Raw genomic sequence first — 17,286 nt, forward strand, 5'->3', positions numbered from 1 at the left:
TTTTGATGAGAATAAGCTTTTCCACCCACTTCCTTTTGTGTCGTGTTGTCGTATCAAAAAGCAATGATGGTGTCGTCACAATGATTAGGAGAAACAACCGGTGGTGCCAAAAAATCTTCTTTCTAATGCCAAGATGGTGTTTCGTTTGTTTCTTGTTTTTTTTGTTCATTTTGGAACTAAAACCTTCATGGAAAGAGTTTGCGTAAAGGAGTATGTTGCAATATCAATGAATGAATTTACATCAAAGTGGGTTTTATTTCGACGCGAGGTTTGTCAGGCGAGGTTTTTAACTGTTTGGGCTCAGGACGAACCAGATTTGGACTTAAGGTGTGTCAAAAAAAAGATAAAGAGAAGTTACGTTTTCCAAATATATTTTTTCAAAACTAAATTCTCGAGCATTGTTTCCGATTGGAGCAATGTTTGTTTTGATTTGGGGCATTACTGGCTTCCAAAGGTGTGGGAGATTCAATAGAGGCCTTCTTGCATCTCTGTAGTCAAGGAACTATTTTTGTATCGAAATTATTTTTTAGATATTGCGCTGTTTTCAACTGCTTGTGGTAGCGATTGAATTTGTTTGTGTTACAATCATAGCCTATGTTTCTTTTTTTTTCAGATCGTGGGCATCAACACCCGAGCATAGGAAACGACTATTACTTGCCACATAATCAGGTGTGCTCCCCACGGATTGGCTCATTCGGGATCTCTAGTGTCTCCAACAAATGTGTCATTTCCTCTCCTACAGAAAACGGCCGCATCCTTCCTTCTGATGAAGCAATAACGTGTGATTTGCAAAGAAAGCGTCCCTATTCTGACCTAACATACACCGCCAAACAGCCCTCGCTTTCACCGGAGTCGTTGTACGTAGATTGTTGCGCCGCGGATAACGGCTTTGCGACACCGTTCAGCGAAAAAGCGTCCGAGAGGCATCGGTGTGTTTCAAGCAAGTTGAGCCATGCAAGGAATCGTGTCAAGACAGGTGGACATCTAGACCAAGTTGTCGGGTCAAACAAACCACGACACACCTGGGAATACCCTTCCAACTCGCAAAGTATCGGTGGAAAAGCAGAAACTGTTGTCACGGTGCAAATAGGGTCAGGATTACACAATTGCACGACTAGCTACCCCTGCTCACATAACAAGATACATTCGGAAAGAAACCAACTTGTCCCTTTTTTGGAGGTTGAGCCTTTACTAAAAACCCGCAAACTGAACAAAAAACAGAAGACAAGTGTGGCATGCGAAAGAATGCCTGGAGCCCAGACTATCCCTCTGCCTTACAGTTCCAGTGGTGCTTCTCATCACGTGACCTCCGGACGCCATGTTGCTGACATCATGCCCGACCATCAAGGTGATCTCATCAAAACCGACAGCCCCAACTTTCTGGTGACCCCTTTACCTCAGCATTGGAGGGTGAACAAATCGCTACAGACTCCATTTAAAGGTAAAACATAACTTTGAAGGTAGTTTGTTATCTTTTATTAATAAATTGTCATTGCACGTATCTATGGAAAAGAAAACCGTAAGATCATATTTGACCAGACCACTGAGCTTCCTGAAATCTTAATACTGTATACAGTGTACACCCAAGTGGACGTTCATCGTAAAGTTTTCTATACCCCATTGACCTACTGCAATATTCATCATCATTAAATTCCTTCCTCTCGTCGAGGGTTGGAGGCAATGAGGCGCCAAGTTTCCCTGTTGTGAAATTTTTCCACTGCAGTTTTGTGATCAAGTCCTGATCAGTCTTTAATATCATTAGCTCAAGTTAATCATAGAAAATGGATGTTATTGGAAGCAGTTGACACTCAAACTAAGGGAATAAAGGTTTTAGTTGTGCAGAAACTTATAAAAGCACCTTTCTTCTTTTAAATTAATAAAGCTTCCACGTAGCAACAAACCTTTCGTCTCTATATTTCTGTATCGCATCTGCCATTTTCAGTTATTGTGTGTGTCAAACTTTCCAGGCATAAAACTATTTTCACTTTCGTTAATTTCGCTTTCGATGATTTTTCTATATTAACTGAGCTGAATTCACTTGGTTGGACTTGTATGCACCATGATGCACTAATTCAAGTCTCAGGGTACTAACTACCGAGTCTGTAAATCTATGTCCACTAATCTTATGTCTAAGCAGGTAAGTTATAACACAAATGATTGTACAGAGGTCTTGCTTCTTGATGTAATTAAAAAAACAGTTTTCTTGACTACCTGATGACGTGGTTCCAAAGTAACTCCGACTCTTCGATTTATATCTGGCCGACATTAAATTTCACTTTAGCGGCGATCGAAATTGAAATCGCTACTTTCACAAAAACTGACGAGAACAAACACGTCTGTTTATGGTGAAGTTTCAGAACGCAATACGAAGAACAAAAGTAATTTGAAACAAAATTTTTATTGTTCATCATTTCATATTGAGACGGAGTTGAAATCTGCTTTTTTTTAACGACTCCTGCTTTGGACATGCCAAAATCCTTCCGACTCCACAACTCTGACTCTACAGCTCTGGTTCCAACAACCTCTTCGATGAGCAGGTTTATTTTGAAATACTGAACTGTTTGTGAACTCGGCAGTCCAACGAAATGTGTTCGAACAAAGATTACCTTTTGCTCGGAACCGGAATAAAAATAGCTAAAAAAACATACGGTGGTGACGTGAGCTAGAAATAAGCTGAAGTTGACATTCTAAACTTCTCTGCTTGGTTTTAAGATATAATGCAATTCATTCCTCATTCGATCCTTGTCTGTGGTCACACCTTTCTCAATTTCATCTCATTGCGATCATTTGGCAAGCTTCTGATCAGTTGCCAATTTTTGTAGTCAAATCATTCAGATTGTCGGAAAACCCATCATTTGAACACTCCATTGAAACTGAATTCACGTAAAGCCAACACAACTGTGAACTTTATAAAGTGTTTTGTTTCTTTCAAACCTGAAACAAGTCAATTAACCTTTGTTGGTCGTTACTTTTACAAGCTGAGACGGATGACTGTTCTTGGAGCTTCAAAATCGCTCGAAATTTAATTGAGCATCTTCAGCGCGGTAACTTGCAAGTGGTTTGTGGCCAAAGTCACGCTAATCGAGCGGAATACCGTAATTGTCTCCACTGCTATGTTTCTTTAACGCCTTGCTTCAGGGCTCAGATTGTCTGTGGTTTATTTGCATGCAAGCGGACACGCGCTCATTATTCACGCTACACGCTATTCAATTATTCACATCTTCGCTAATGATGCGTCATCAAGGAGAAAGTATAACATGAGAGCAATGGAATCCAGAGATTAAGAATATTGGGACGTGGGCATGTTTCCGCAGCATATAAGCTGCAAGGACACAGCCGTTTCTAACAAAGAAACATTTCGGGCGCGTTTACTCGAAGGTATTGTTTTCACGTTTTGCCTCTAGTTTGATTTCGAGCGGACACAGCAGGTTTGCTTTAACCGCTGCAACCGGCACATGTTCGAAACGTTAGCCTATTAGATCACAGCCACCAATATATCATTGTCACTCAATATTCGACCACAGCCAGTAACATATCATTGTCAATATACTTCCGTTTCATTTTATAGTGGTGGCGCTGTCCGATGTCCCGGATGGAACGTTGGTATCAGTCATGGCTGGAAATGATGAGAATTTCTCCGCTGAACTTCGGAATGCATCGGCTACAATGAAGGGTCTTGTGGCTCGATTCAATGACCTCCGCTTCCTTGGAAGAAGTGGAAGAGGTGAGGAAACGGATGGATACTTCAGTCACAGACTGCATGTTTGTTTTTTGAAATTAATTATAACTTTTCAAAGTATTATCTGGATGCCTGAAAAGGACAATACTTAAGATTGGTGTGAACAAAAACGTTCTAACTGGCCTGTCCAGAATAGTCTTCGCTCCCCACACCATCCTAGTCTTCCGGTTACCGTCGACAATCTGCTCTCTACTTCTACCACGCTGCCATAGTAAAAAATGTCTGAAGCATTTTCGATTGTGATTCTTGATATTGATTGATTGAATCTTTATCCTCGGACAGAGAAAGCTTCTTGCAGAGCTTAATCCTGGCAGTTGCTCATACTTGTAGAGGCTTTGAACCACTGACGCAGGGCCAGTTACAGAGATTGACAGAGCGGAGTTTTCGATTGTTGAAGTATTGTTGTCTGTAAATTATCATTCCACGCACCGGGTGTCGCTGAATGGAAAACACTCCTTGAAATGCGTTGCTTAAGCGCACACCTCGAGAGCCGAACCAGCGTCCATTGATCTTGACGTTTCTTTGTAGGCTATGTAAAATCGGGCGCTAAACGAACTGAGCTATCGGGGCAGACAATTGTGACTAGAGATTGCTTGCTGAAACTTTGTAACTGGTCTTTGAGTGTTTGTTCACCCATTTGTATGTGACCAAACTGACCATTGCCAATAAACTATCACGCCTGCTGTTTGCTTTGCAGGGAAAAGTTTCAATTTGACCATCACCGTTTTTTCCAGTCCACCTCAAGTAGCTACTTATCAAAGAGCTATCAAAATTACCGTGGACGGTCCACGAGAACCTCGAAGTGAGTCATGGTTCTATTTGCGATGTCCCCACATTATTACCCGATTTGTTCTCACTGCGTTATGCAAGAAAAAGAAAAACTGATTCCGTTTTTAAAGTCTTTGGTATAACCAGACCCGGAATCGAACTCAAATCGACCAACACCAGAGTCGAACACAAAGACCACTTGGCTACTGGGCTGGTTGGTATCCTTGATCTGTAGGCTTGGTTTAGTAACCCGACTTTGTATACGACGAGGTGTCAGACAAGGATGTGTCCTATCTCCCGACCTCTTCAACGTTGACAGTGAGATGATTTTGAGAAACATCAAAGATATACACGAAGTAAAGGTTGGGGGACAAAACATAACAAAGTCGAGATACGCTGATGAAACAGTCGTGACAGCAGAATCTGCAAACGATTTACAGGGCTCACTAAATTTTGTTGTCAATAAAGAAAAGCAGTGGGTTTAGAGTTAAATTCAAGAAAAACAGAATGCACTGTATCGAAAAAGAAAACTTATCCAAAATGCAACTTGACACTTAATGGTGTTACAGTAGATCAAGTTGACAAATTTAAATATCTTGGGTACTTTATAAATTCTGATGGCAAAAGTGACACTGAAATTAAAAAGAGAATCGCCATAGCAAAGGTCACTTTTAGTAAAATGAGAACAGTCTTCAAAAATCGCAACATACCAATAAAACCAAAATCAAGGTTTTAAAATCGTATGTAGAATCAAGTTTAACTTACTGATGCGAATGCTGCACGATAGGTAATGATGTGAAGAAAAGATTAGAGGCTGCTGAAGTTGTTACGAGGTCAAGTTGTCCGATGTTTTACTTTCCAGTTTGTTTCTGACATGACTGCTCAATTTACTAATTTCTTTCTGCATTTATAATTGCACCACTTGTGATAGTTTGAAACCCCAGAGAATTTGATTGCTTGCAATGTTCTTCCCCGCAGGACACAGACAGAAGATGGATGGAGGAAAGAACCCTTTGTTTGCTGACGGCTTCCCGGATGGTTTTCCTCTGCGACGGAATCCATCATACCAAGGACAGAGTGAGTAGCTATAGTTATGATACCAACCAGATGCCTGGGCCGAAGATCCAAGATTAATAGATAACTTGCTGAACTTGTAGTAGCAATGCTGCAACTTTTTCGAGAACTGCTGCTATGCCCAAGGCAAGTGCAACATGGTGGTTTTCCTGATGAAAGAAATGTCTGATTCATATAAAACCCCATACAATAGTGCTTCTCAAATTGGGAATGGAGACCCTCAGAAGCCTTTAAACATTTCCAGGTTGTGACGCAAAAACCATTTTCTTCAACTTTTGCCCTCAAATATTAAGCGTACTTACCGCTTACATTATATTTGCTGTGCCGATACTTTCAGTAGTAGTAGTGGTCTAGTTTTAATCCGGTGATGTCCCCGAGGGTGGCCGGATTCACCTCCAAGTGTCACAATCGCCTTACAGTCTCCATAATGATTCGATGTAAATGGGCTCGGTCTTGGCACAGTCAGCTATCTTCAAATCAATGGAGACCCACCACAGCTTTTATTTTGCAGCTATAATTATACCACGATTGAAAGGTCCATTAAAAGACAAACTCACAGAATGCGAGAACCCTCCTTTTCACGAGCGGCGAGAAATTTCGTTCTCTTTTGTCAGAACTAATTTAAGCGAAATATTTGCATACAGTACAAACGCGTCCCATGCATCGTCGACGTCGGAACAGACTTCTGAATATTTGATGGCCGGTTTTCCATTTAGCGCGCTTGATCGCAAGCTGGAATCCCAACACGAAGACAAATCTGGTCATATCGATCGATACCTGAATGATTAAAATCGTTTTCTTTTTTGACACGTCATCAATTAAATATTTGAATCGAAGAAAATTTATTTCTTGATTACGTCGCGCGGCTAACAAAAGAAATAGTTAATCGTTAGAAATTACCTGTACGATTTTCTTTGCAACTATTTGAGACTTTTTATCGATCAAGTTCTGTTAAAAGCTTTCAAACCAACAACCAATAAAATCACACCGCAGACCTCACTCACTTGCATGGCCAAAATTATATGCCAGCATATGCCCGAGAGTGTCCAATGACTTTACACCTTTCACATTAAACTGCACCAAGTATGATTGAAGTGCCTCAAGCAACTATATTTCATTTTGCACTTGTAATTATAAGAGTTGAATTATCTTGTCAGATATGCTAGTCGTGTAGCCTATGCCTGTGTTTGTATGACACGGTATCTTCTTAATTTTTGCATATACGTCATGATTGGTTCAGATGGTCCAAAATTTGCTTTTCCACTGCACAGTAAAGAAGTAGACACAAAAGTATACTCTCTTTCGTTCGTGGTAGGTGAACAAAATTTCAGAGGTTAATTTTTTTTGAATGAGTTTATTAATAATAGTGATAAGAATGATTTATTTCACAGCAGTTGGGTGTAAAATAACGTCCATAAAAAGTCTCCACAACCGACTATTTTCAGCCAACTGACTTCTTCGCATGTAAGCCAGAGGTTAGAGAAATTCAATCTGGACAACACTACAATGTCATTCTTTCATTCCAATTTTAAACCGAAAACTTAATTTTCGCAATCGATCAAAGTTTATAAAGAGTCCAGAATTGTTACAAACCCATTCCCTGACGGACAAACTAAAAATAAAAGTGTCCGAGAAATGATCCGTGCAAAAGTATCCCTGAATTTTGCACATGCCACCGTTTATGCTGATATTGATGTGATGTGGAATGAATGACTGATTCATTCATAACAAAAATACGTCTATCTAGTTCTAGTGGAAGAAAACTGAGATGGCAAGTTGGTAATACAAGACATAGGTGCAAGAAGACTGTATAGAACCAGCCTGAACCCACAGAAAAGGTTGTAAACACCGGCGGATTCTTGATAGCGGGCAAATCCCAAAGCTCATCTCTGGAGGATGGAGCAGGTTTTAGATGCTTTACAACCCTGAATGTTCTACCGGAGCGTTCCTTGTTTTTTGTCACGGAAAACGCCAAGTGGTTTTTGAGATTTGTTTGTTGTTGTTCCACAAAGCAATCTTTTTATCAAAACTGTGTTAGCTGTGATTTGTTTTTAGACTACACTTCATACTAATGAACCAAAATTACCATTACCAATCATTGGATTGTGTATGTGGCGACCTCAATTCAAGCCGATGATGCAGAATCTGATAAATACCTTTGACAAAGCAATCTTAGTTTTCAAGTTTTCTGAATAATAAAGTCTCGTGTTGACCCCCGATGACGTAAGAACAACGGCTGCCTGCTCTGACATCATCTCGTGTCAGTCTCTGGTGGAAGAAGCTGGTATCTTTTGCTTTGATAGCTCTGACGCACTATGACGTTGCATCGGCGATGACTGAGCGAGGAGCGGCCCAGCCAAGCTTCAAATGCGAGAGCGCTCATGCATGAACGCGTGGTGATTGTTAAACAAGAGGTGCGCGCACACACCTTATCTGTCTCGGTCGGGGTTTGTCCATGGGGGTTTGTGATGTCACAGCAGCTCAAGAAGTTTTGTTAGACGCGTAGTTAAAACAATGGATGGACAATGTCAAGGCTGTCCGGATAATCTGCATATTACGAGAGGGCAGGGAGAGATTAACTGATAAAAAAAAGTGTTTGTTTCTTTCTTTATCTTGGAGCTGCACGAGCGGCCACATTCCTTCACGCGTTCAATATCTGAAATAGTCGACAAATCGCGCTATCAATGTTCAAGTCGTTAGTCAACGAAGCGTGACGAGTTGAGTGTGTGTGTATTGTGGATGAGCATCAACATTGGATGAGCGCCTCAGGCGAGCGAAGATGGGCTAATGCGCCACGAACACTTACGGATTCAAAGATTTACATCAACACAGCTCAGAAACTAGTATAAACTATTGAGCTCATCGAGGCTACCATTCGCCACGTTGTTGCCGGAACTATTGACTTCATAGTTCAAGTGCAATGCAAGTATAACCGCTGAAGTTCAATGCCACGGGTACAATGACATTTCTGTCATATTTGATCAAGCAATCCACCGCTGATCTTGGTGGCCAGCATGTGATAAGCTTCGTTCTTCCGTTTGTTGATGGTGACCCAATCTCTGTCTGGTGGATGGCGAAAGTGCAAGATTCCTCCGTTTGGAGCAAACGTTGTTGCAATTCAAACGATCTATCGCATCCCTCCTCAGTTGCCTTTTTGACTGGTGACACGAAGTTGCATCAGATGCACGGCTGAGTGGTAAAAGCATGATCCTGACGTTCCGAAGGACCTCAGTTCGACACCCAAAGAAAGCACTTGGTCATGCTTTGGCGAGATATTTTCTTCCAATCTTCAAATCTTCAACCACCCAATGTCAGAAACTTATTGTCGCATAAAAAAACTAATCAGCTTTGATAGTTCTGATTGTGAGTTCATACATGACGCTTCTTCAACAAATTCAGTTACACCAGTCAGCGAGTATTGTCAGAATACTACGTGTACAAACCTACATTTGATGTTGGGCTATGACATACAGAATTGTGTATGTGGCGACCTTATTTCAAGCCGATAATGTAGAATCTGATAGAATACCTTTGACAAAGCGACCTTAGTTTTCAACTTTTCTAGATAATAAAGTCTCGTGTCTCGTATTGCAAAAACAAGATTTTGTTGAAATTTGCTTTAATTTTCAGAAGCATAACAATCAAAGCGTTTGGATTCGTTGCTTTCGTGTGTGATGTTTATGCGGATTACAGTGAGAAATAGAAAAAGTAACATGCCTGCGGTGTTTGGAAATTTTTGTTGATTTTGAGCATTTTGACTAGTTTATAAACTTAGACTCTTTTTTCCAGTGGATCCAAGCAGGATGGTGGCAGGGGGTCCTGGTGGTTGGAGCTATACACAACAGTTTCCCTACCTGGCCCAGTCCCACCATGCGGCCCGAGTTCAAAGCGTCCCGAGAGGGGGTAATGCTAGCTCCATTACACAATCCGGCTCTGTTACGCCACCTGCCGCCTTGAATATGATCAAAGTAAGTACGAAAATATTATCTCATCAACCAAATAATTGTACAAGAGAAAACACCGCTTCAATGCGCTTTTGTAAAAAATAAAGGTGATGTGGGATGATTATAGCTGCATACATAATTTATTTGGATAACATAAATATCCTGATAGTCTTTACTTCGGCATTTCGTGAAATGTGGCAAATGGCGACCATGATTAATAAATACTTCGTTTGTCACAACGCGAAGTGCATTTATCATAAAGAAACATACAGTTATATACTTCTGTTGTTCTATAAACTTCATCAAGAATTTTCACATGTATGAAAAGATTTTCCATTGATCCCTGACTACTTACTAAAAAGGGTTCAGTTGAATTTTTTAATTGAACTCAAATTTATGTTTTTTTATATTGTTTCGTATGAGGCTATAGTCTGGTTGGTCACAGTATCTCGGTATCTAAGCTTATTTCGTAAACAAAACGATTTCATCACGCCAACCTACACAATAATTTTTAATAGCCTACGTGGTTTGCTGTAGGTTTGCAAAAATTTATGCTCCGTTTTCCCAAAAACAAACTCTCATTTGTGACTTAAGTAATATTGTCAAACTCACGTTTTTAATCAGCATATTTACTTGAACATCATCTTGCTACATTATTGATGTGTCCGGGACGAAAAGGAAGTGCAAGTTATGACGTGACATAGCCATCACCAACAAGTGATAGTGGCCAGAAGAAACTTGAATCTCAAGAATCTTAGTAGACTCATATGACGTCGCTTATAATGATACTTTGAGGATGAAAATAAAATTATGAAGACTCAGTTGTCGCTTTAAATGAATTCTTAAGGTTTCTGCGTTATCAAGATGTAAATTAATATGCTTCCCATAAATTATAGCGCGAAGATTCTCAAAGCGGAGGGCATCTGGAAAGCGGAAACGGAACGAGCTGTAGCAACGGAAGCACCAATGAATCGTTGACCATCCGCTTTTCCGAGGTGGGTCAAACAGCTTTGTGTAGATGGAAGTTGTATGATCTGGGCGCGCCTGATGCGCAGGAAATTTAATTCTGATGTTGATAAGCAAAGTGTGAGATGAATGTCTTTCGGAAAAGTTCAACTTGTTACATTAACATAACGTTTTATAACGGACACTTGTAGCAGCCTATGTGTCGTCATATATCCCATTGTGTGATTGCGTGTCTGAAGGCCTTTCAATGTCGAACCATAGGCATACGAAGCCGAGTAACGTGATCAAGTTTAACATCTTCAAGTTTATTACATATGGAAACACAAAACTACGCAACAAATTAAGTATCGAACGTTTTCGACATCACAAGATGTCCTCTTCAGGAATAATATACATATAACTTAACTACATCTGAATAAAATACAATGGTTAACTAAATCTATAAACAGGAAAAGACAAAAACCGCACAGTACTTCTGACTAGCTCAAACTCAACGATAGGCTCTATGAGAATTATTCCTGAAGAGGACATCTTGTGATGTCGAAAACGTTCAATACTTGATTTGTTGCGTAGTTTTGTGTTTCCATATGTAATAAACTTGAATATGTTAAACTTGATAACATTGCTCGGCTTCGTATGCTTATGGTTCAACAAGACAAACTCTCTACCGAAGCTCTAACTTTCAGTGTCCTGTCAAAGACACAGCCACATGCTCTTGAGCGGTGTCGAGCTGACACTTTTTCGATTATTGTACCAGGGCTTTCATCACTTGGCCATGCACCGACTAACATTGCTCTGCCGGTAGAACATTTTGTCACTTTGTTGGTTCATTAAACGAGACAGCTTGCACAGTCAGCTTGGTGCATGGTCGATTATGACTGCATAGTGTACGAGTCTTCCAAAGTTATTCTTGATTAAGCTGTAGAAACAAACTATATTTTATTACATCAAATAGCACCTTAGATTATTTTTGATGAAAAAAATTGCGAGCGATGTGGCCCTTTTTTTGGCTCATTTGTTGTAGTGGCTCTGTATTAAAGTATTTGCAGAGAAAGTTATACGATATTTTTAACCTAATGTTTGAGCTGCTTTTAATAATAAATACAACATGCGCTTGCATTCAACGAACTTTGCGTTGGTTTCCCGTTCACAAGCAGTTCGATCACTTCTGGGAATCGCTCAAAAACCTCCTTCCAAGTTCTAAGAAGCAAACTCAGGCGACGACAATGGAGCGAAGTAAATCACGATTCTTCCCTTTGTGTTTGTCCGTGCCTGAGACAATGTAGACGCACTTTGAGTTGCGTATTTGCAACAAACACGTTCATGGTTCCTGTTAGTTAGACATTGCAAACCACTCCTTGGTTTCGCTACTTAATTAGTTAAGAAACCTCAATGCTCGGTATCTGCTGTGAAACGGAAGAGAAGGTTTCTCTGACAAGTCAGCCTACTTCCTTGTATTACAGGTCCATCTTGAAAGATTTGGTAATCGGTCGTTTGTTTATCCGAGTGGAACGGGATTTCCGGGGTATGATGCCCCGATTATTCCAACAGGTAAAACATGACACTTTGTTATAATTTATTCCCAACAGACCTTGAGGAGCTGTAGCGTTAAATTGTTGATTCCTATGTCGTAGAATTTAAATCAAAGTTGCTGCAGAAGCACAAGAACAATTGACTGGTTGCAAAACTTAGGCTAACATCGAGATTAACCGCTAATATCAGCGACATATTATCTTTAGCCAAGACAACATATAAGCTGCAGAGCATTGGTTAGTTTCGCATAGCTTCAAGAGCACAAGCCACTCGCCGATCAGATGTATTTCAGCCATTTGTTTCTGCCGAGTGCATGTTTTAAAGTGCCCCTGACAGGTTGGATCCAAGTATAGTAACTTCTTAAAGCATTTCCTAGCGCAGAATTACACTTAGCGAACTTATTAATCTTAATCTTGTAGCTCGACTGGTTAGGGCGTAATTTAATCAAACGACTGCTCCGCAGCGCCACCACAGGCGAAACTCCATATTTCACTGCTCTGGGACGACTTTGGTGGTATTACGTCATCCTAAGTGGACGTCGTTAGCAATAGATGAAACAAACGCTTCCTAGATGTAATTGGTGGATCACAGTTTGGTCGGAGTTGGTACAAGCGGTTGCTTTTTTCGAAGATTTATTGTTTTTTGCAGTTTAATAAAACTGTACTGGATTCGTTCCTACAAAACCTAAAATATACTTGAAGTGAAAAATGAAGAAATCGTACGAATCATCATTCATATTTAATTCATCATCACTATTCAAAAATAAATAAAAGTTCTCTCTCTCTCTCATAATGTGCCTTCAGTTGGGCATTGAAATCCTGTGTAACGGCCATCTGGATCAGGAAAATTGTTTCGGATTTGCCAAACAATACATGACGGCATCACAATCCGATTGTTGCTTCCGAGAGCATCACCTTGTAGTATCCACTCCAACACATGCCTGTAGGCATTTTTACCTGAGTGGTATTAACAAAATCATCTTCAATGAAGTGAACATATACGACTAGTTTTGTAATGGCCCATCCCACTTTCGAACACTTGAAAAAAACTTTGACCATTTTCTTCTCAGTACCTTGTTTTGTGGGAAAGTGGGAAAAGAAAGCACACGGTCTTTGTCACTGACAATGTCACATAAACAGCAATTTGTAGGCATTGCCTCAACCATAAATTAAAGGTACTGTTTGTGAGATACTGCTGTTACCAGGCCCGGATTTAGGGGGGGGGCAGAGGGGGCAGGTGCCCCGGGCCTCCCGACTTTTGAAGGGCCCCCCTACGTGGAAAAAATGTGATTTTGTGTTATTTTTTCTTCCTTTTAGCCTTTGAAGTTTCTGCAAAATGCTGTGCAGTGCTGGATTGATGCTACTGTAGACGCAGAGGTGGTTTTTCGCGCCGTAGGAACAAAAAAATTTTTTGCAGGGGGAGCCCCGATCTAAAAGTGCCCCAGGCCCCCCATCAGCTAAATCCGGCCCTGGTTGTTACACTGTAAATGGCCATAGCCAGATTAGGACAAATAAAAAAGTATGAAAATTGTAGCCCTATGAAACTGCAATTTCAATTGCATTGAGATGCTGTTTGATAAAAGTAAACTCAACCTATTTGATCGAAACCTGATAGTAATAATAAGTTCACTTTTTCATTTCGGTAATTCTTAATTTGCACATGCTTTAGACCAACAGAGCCCCACACATTCACGTTTTGCAGTAGCCGTACCATACTTTACCAAGTCATCACAGAGAAAGAATGTATCCTTCCCGCTTACTGTGACGTCACAGCGGTGTTGCCGTTTTTATTTTCATAATTGAATAAGTGCCAGATTCGCCGATGTCAACGAAAGTTTGCAAGCGTGCAACTTAGTAGCCTGTTGATATATTTTACGATTTGCTGGTCAGGGAAGTTTGTTAGTGTCATCTTTTTGGTATCTTAGGTAAATTTAGCGAATTTATTTACCTGTCAGAGGCACTTTAAAGACTTTTTTTATAGGCTAACCAAGGCAAGTAAATTATAAAAGCCTTTGACATGCTTTGCTTCCAATTGAGTTTCATACCAAAGAAGTTTGACTCCCATAAATGAGATTTCTTATTCTTGGTTCTGCTCTCGGCATGTGCGCTTGAGCAACGCATTCCAGGATGCTCTCTATTCAGCGGCACCAAGTGAATGGAATAATTCTCCGGCAACAACACTCCAACAATTATCGGAAACTTCATTCTGTTAAACTCGGTGACCGGGCCTGTGTCAGTGGTTTAAAGCCTCTACATTTTACAAGCATGCGAAACTACCAGGATTGTCCTATCAGAGGATTTGTCGCTCCGCGAAAGGAAATTCAAAACCAATCCATCACCTGCAATTTTGTGAGGTAGAGACTTTGATACTTATTTCAACTGAAGTGGGATTTGTTACCGTTTGACTACACTTTCTATAAGTTAAATAAAGTTCATTTGGCTGTCCTTCACTATCTTTTACTCTTTCTGTTTTTAGCTTCGCACGGCCAAACCCCAGGAAGTCCATACAGTTCCCCACACACGGCTAGCGCGGCTGTTGGTCCATATATTTATCCGCCAGCGCTCTACCCCGGCAGCAGTTTGGCCTCGTTCAGTGCCACCGGGCAGCAGTCATACGAAGGGAGCAATGGTGGGAGCAACACCAATAACAACAACGCCCCTGGGGCGGTCAGTAGCAGCTCCAACGTTGAATCGACCGAGGGTAACTCCCCGGTGCCCGCCATTGGTCGAGGACGAGCCGGGGGGTCATCTGTCGGCAGCGAGGGGGACCTGTCGTCGACGATATCGCCTGGAAATGGATCGGCGGGAGTTCGGGAGAATCGCGATCATGTCGATAACGCGTCGGTCAATGTGTTGGCGGGAAGCATCCACACGCAACGATGGGACAACAGCAATGGTGCCATGGTCGCAGCGCTGGAAGCGGTCAGCCGAAACCAACGCGAAAGCATTGAGCAGCACCACCAGGGGGCGCGCACAGCATCTGTCAACTCAGTTGGAGGAATCCACGAAGACGTTTGGCGACCATATTAAGAGAGCAACACCCGCTTGTCACGCGGAATGCGCTGCTTGCATTTTCATGACAGCTGCTTCATGCATGACTGAGCAGAGGGCTTATCGTATATAAATGGACATCACAGCGAGAAAATGAAAGTTTGTGAAGACACAACGTTTTGTCAACAAGGTGGTGATGTTTTAGCTCTCACTGATATTACTTTTTTAAGAAGACTGTCTCAAACGACAGAACGAAGCAACTACTCCCATGGGGACACAGTTATTTTGCAACTGCCTAAAGTCCTCTGTGCTTTGCCATCAAGATTTAGTGACGTATTTTACTGACGTTTGCGTGGTTTAAGAAATCATCGCTCAGATGTCAGCGCCAAAGTTCAGATTTTCCGCGGTGGCTTTCCACATGTGATGTGGACTGCCGTGTAACCAGTGCTGTATTCGAGGGTATACGGCGGTATACTCTCTACTGTTTCGAGCAACTATAGTATACCCTCTGGCTTTCCAAAGAGAGTGTCCTTACTGATTTTTGACAACTGCTAACTAACTACTTAACCCTTTGAGGACCAATGGTATAGGCCTACGGGTGTACCATGAACTTAATTCGGTCGACCAATTTTGATAATTCATGTTATGGTAGAATAAAGATTAGCATTTTGCAAGTTGTGTATTATTTATCATGTTGGAAAATCTGACAGTATACCCTGTGCTTTCTTTTCGAATACAGCACTGCGTGTAACCCCCTAGCCTACCTGCTTTGCTGCCACAATTATCCAATTGACTTGTAGTGAACAAAAACAGAACCATCGTTGCGGAACAAGCGAGTAGCAGAAGAAACAAATTATTGAATGAAAAACCGTTTAGTGCAGTGGTTCTCAAACGTTTATCGGTGCGTCGCACTTGGAAGAATTTGCCGAATTCACGACGGTACTGATGACAAAGATGTACAATGAAGAAATTATGTGATTAGCTACATGCGGACAAACAACGGTAGTTTGTGTCTAAATTTAATGAATTTCGTTACATCTAGAAAGAATTTCTCGCTCTTTTCGTGTTTGTAATCAATTTCTCATTGCAACCACAGTCACGACAAAACTGTAAGTGCTACTAGGTTGCTTTATTATGAATTGCTTTTAGGTAGAAAACCGAATTTCCGTGCAACGCTTTTTCAAATTTCAGACGACGCATAGTTTGAGAACCACTGGTTTGGAGCTGTTCATTCGTGATAACATGCGAACAATTACTTTCACTTTCGCTTGAACAAAACATCGTCCCTGCACTTTCCTTGTGCCTTCCACTAAGTGGATGTCGCAGTTTTCATAAGGGGATTCAGTTTCGTAACTTTTCTGTGTCGAATCTTCCGGTAGCCACTTTAACAAGTAGAAATTCTGCCACTGCAAATGACTACAATGCAACCGTCAACCAATCAGAACATGTTATAAGAGGCTACCGTCCAATTGTGATCCTTCTAGTACTCAGTCAGAGAGTTAATGCTTGTTTTAAACTTTATTTGGTAATTACAGAAGAAAAAAGAGCATAGCAGTGGTGGGAATCGAACCCGCGTCAATGAATTAACTACTTTCTAGCCCTAACCCCTAAGCCAACCAGCTGACAGAAAATCCATCACTTCATTTGCTTTGTATCATCTTCTTTTCGCTCTTTCACGTCACGGAAAACGTAGCTTATGATTGGTTGGCGGTGTCATTCTAGTCAATTTTAGTGGCAGAATTTTTACTTGTTAAAGTGGCTACCGAATCTTCCAGACCAAGCAGGAGTATACAAGGTTTCCCCATGCACTCTTTGTAAATTGCATTTCTTTGAATCCAACACGTGTCGGCGCAGGCCCATTGTCAACCAGATGAAGCGCTTCTCGTGCTGCTTACTCGTTACCCGCCAAGCTTACTATTTGTGATGGTTGTTCCCCTCATTGTTAGGTCAGTCAATGACGCGTAACAATAAAGGGAATAGCCAAATACCTTGCTGCCTGGCTGTCCAACTTTGTTTTGATCCATCGTGGGCTTGTTGCAAACACACAATGGGTCATGATAAAGTTCATGTGTATTTGATGATCGTCGCATAGCGAGATCGTTGGTGTCGTTCCGCAGCAATAACAAGCTCTAAGCCGCATCCTGATGTGCGTTGTTGATCAGAGGTGCCACTTCAAGTTGAAATACTGGCAATGGACTGATCACTGGTAAGGGGGGAACGAAGGTTCTTACGTCAAACCGAACGAGATCCCTTCCAAATCTTGATGCTATCG

General features: G+C 41.2%; 1 protein-coding gene across 1 annotated transcript; it reads left to right on the forward strand.

The window, feature by feature from the left end:
* Positions 1–248: 248 nt before the first annotated feature.
* On the forward strand, positions 249–16,994 carry LOC145787549 (uncharacterized). The gene is made up of 8 exons (XM_082599313.1): positions 249–1,441; positions 3,569–3,724; positions 4,437–4,541; positions 5,486–5,584; positions 9,371–9,549; positions 10,422–10,520; positions 11,955–12,042; positions 14,500–16,994. Exons 1-8 carry the CDS (start codon positions 595–597, stop codon positions 15,051–15,053), a joined length of 2,127 nt encoding a protein of 708 aa, XP_082455439.1. The 5' UTR covers positions 249–594; the 3' UTR covers positions 15,054–16,994.
* The last annotated feature ends 292 nt before the right edge of the window (positions 16,995–17,286 follow it).

Source organism: Aplidium turbinatum, chromosome 18 (genome assembly GCF_918807975.1).
Source record: "Aplidium turbinatum chromosome 18, kaAplTurb1.1, whole genome shotgun sequence".
Classification (NCBI taxonomy): Eukaryota; Metazoa; Chordata; class Ascidiacea; order Aplousobranchia; family Polyclinidae; genus Aplidium; species Aplidium turbinatum.

What these genes read in the sequence shown, in the direction of transcription:
- LOC145787549 (XM_082599313.1), top strand. Translation starts at nt 595, where the DNA reads ATGTTTCTTTTTTTTTCAGATCGTGGGCATCAACACCCGAGCATAGGA. An exon ending in CGGTCCACGAGAACCTCGAA is followed by an intron (nt 4,542 to 5,485) that starts GTGAGTCATGGT and finishes TCTTCCCCGCAG; the next exon opens with GACACAGACAGAAGATGGAT. An exon ending in TGCCCCGATTATTCCAACAG is followed by an intron (nt 12,043 to 14,499) that starts GTAAAACATGAC and finishes TTCTGTTTTTAG; the next exon opens with CTTCGCACGGCCAAACCCCA.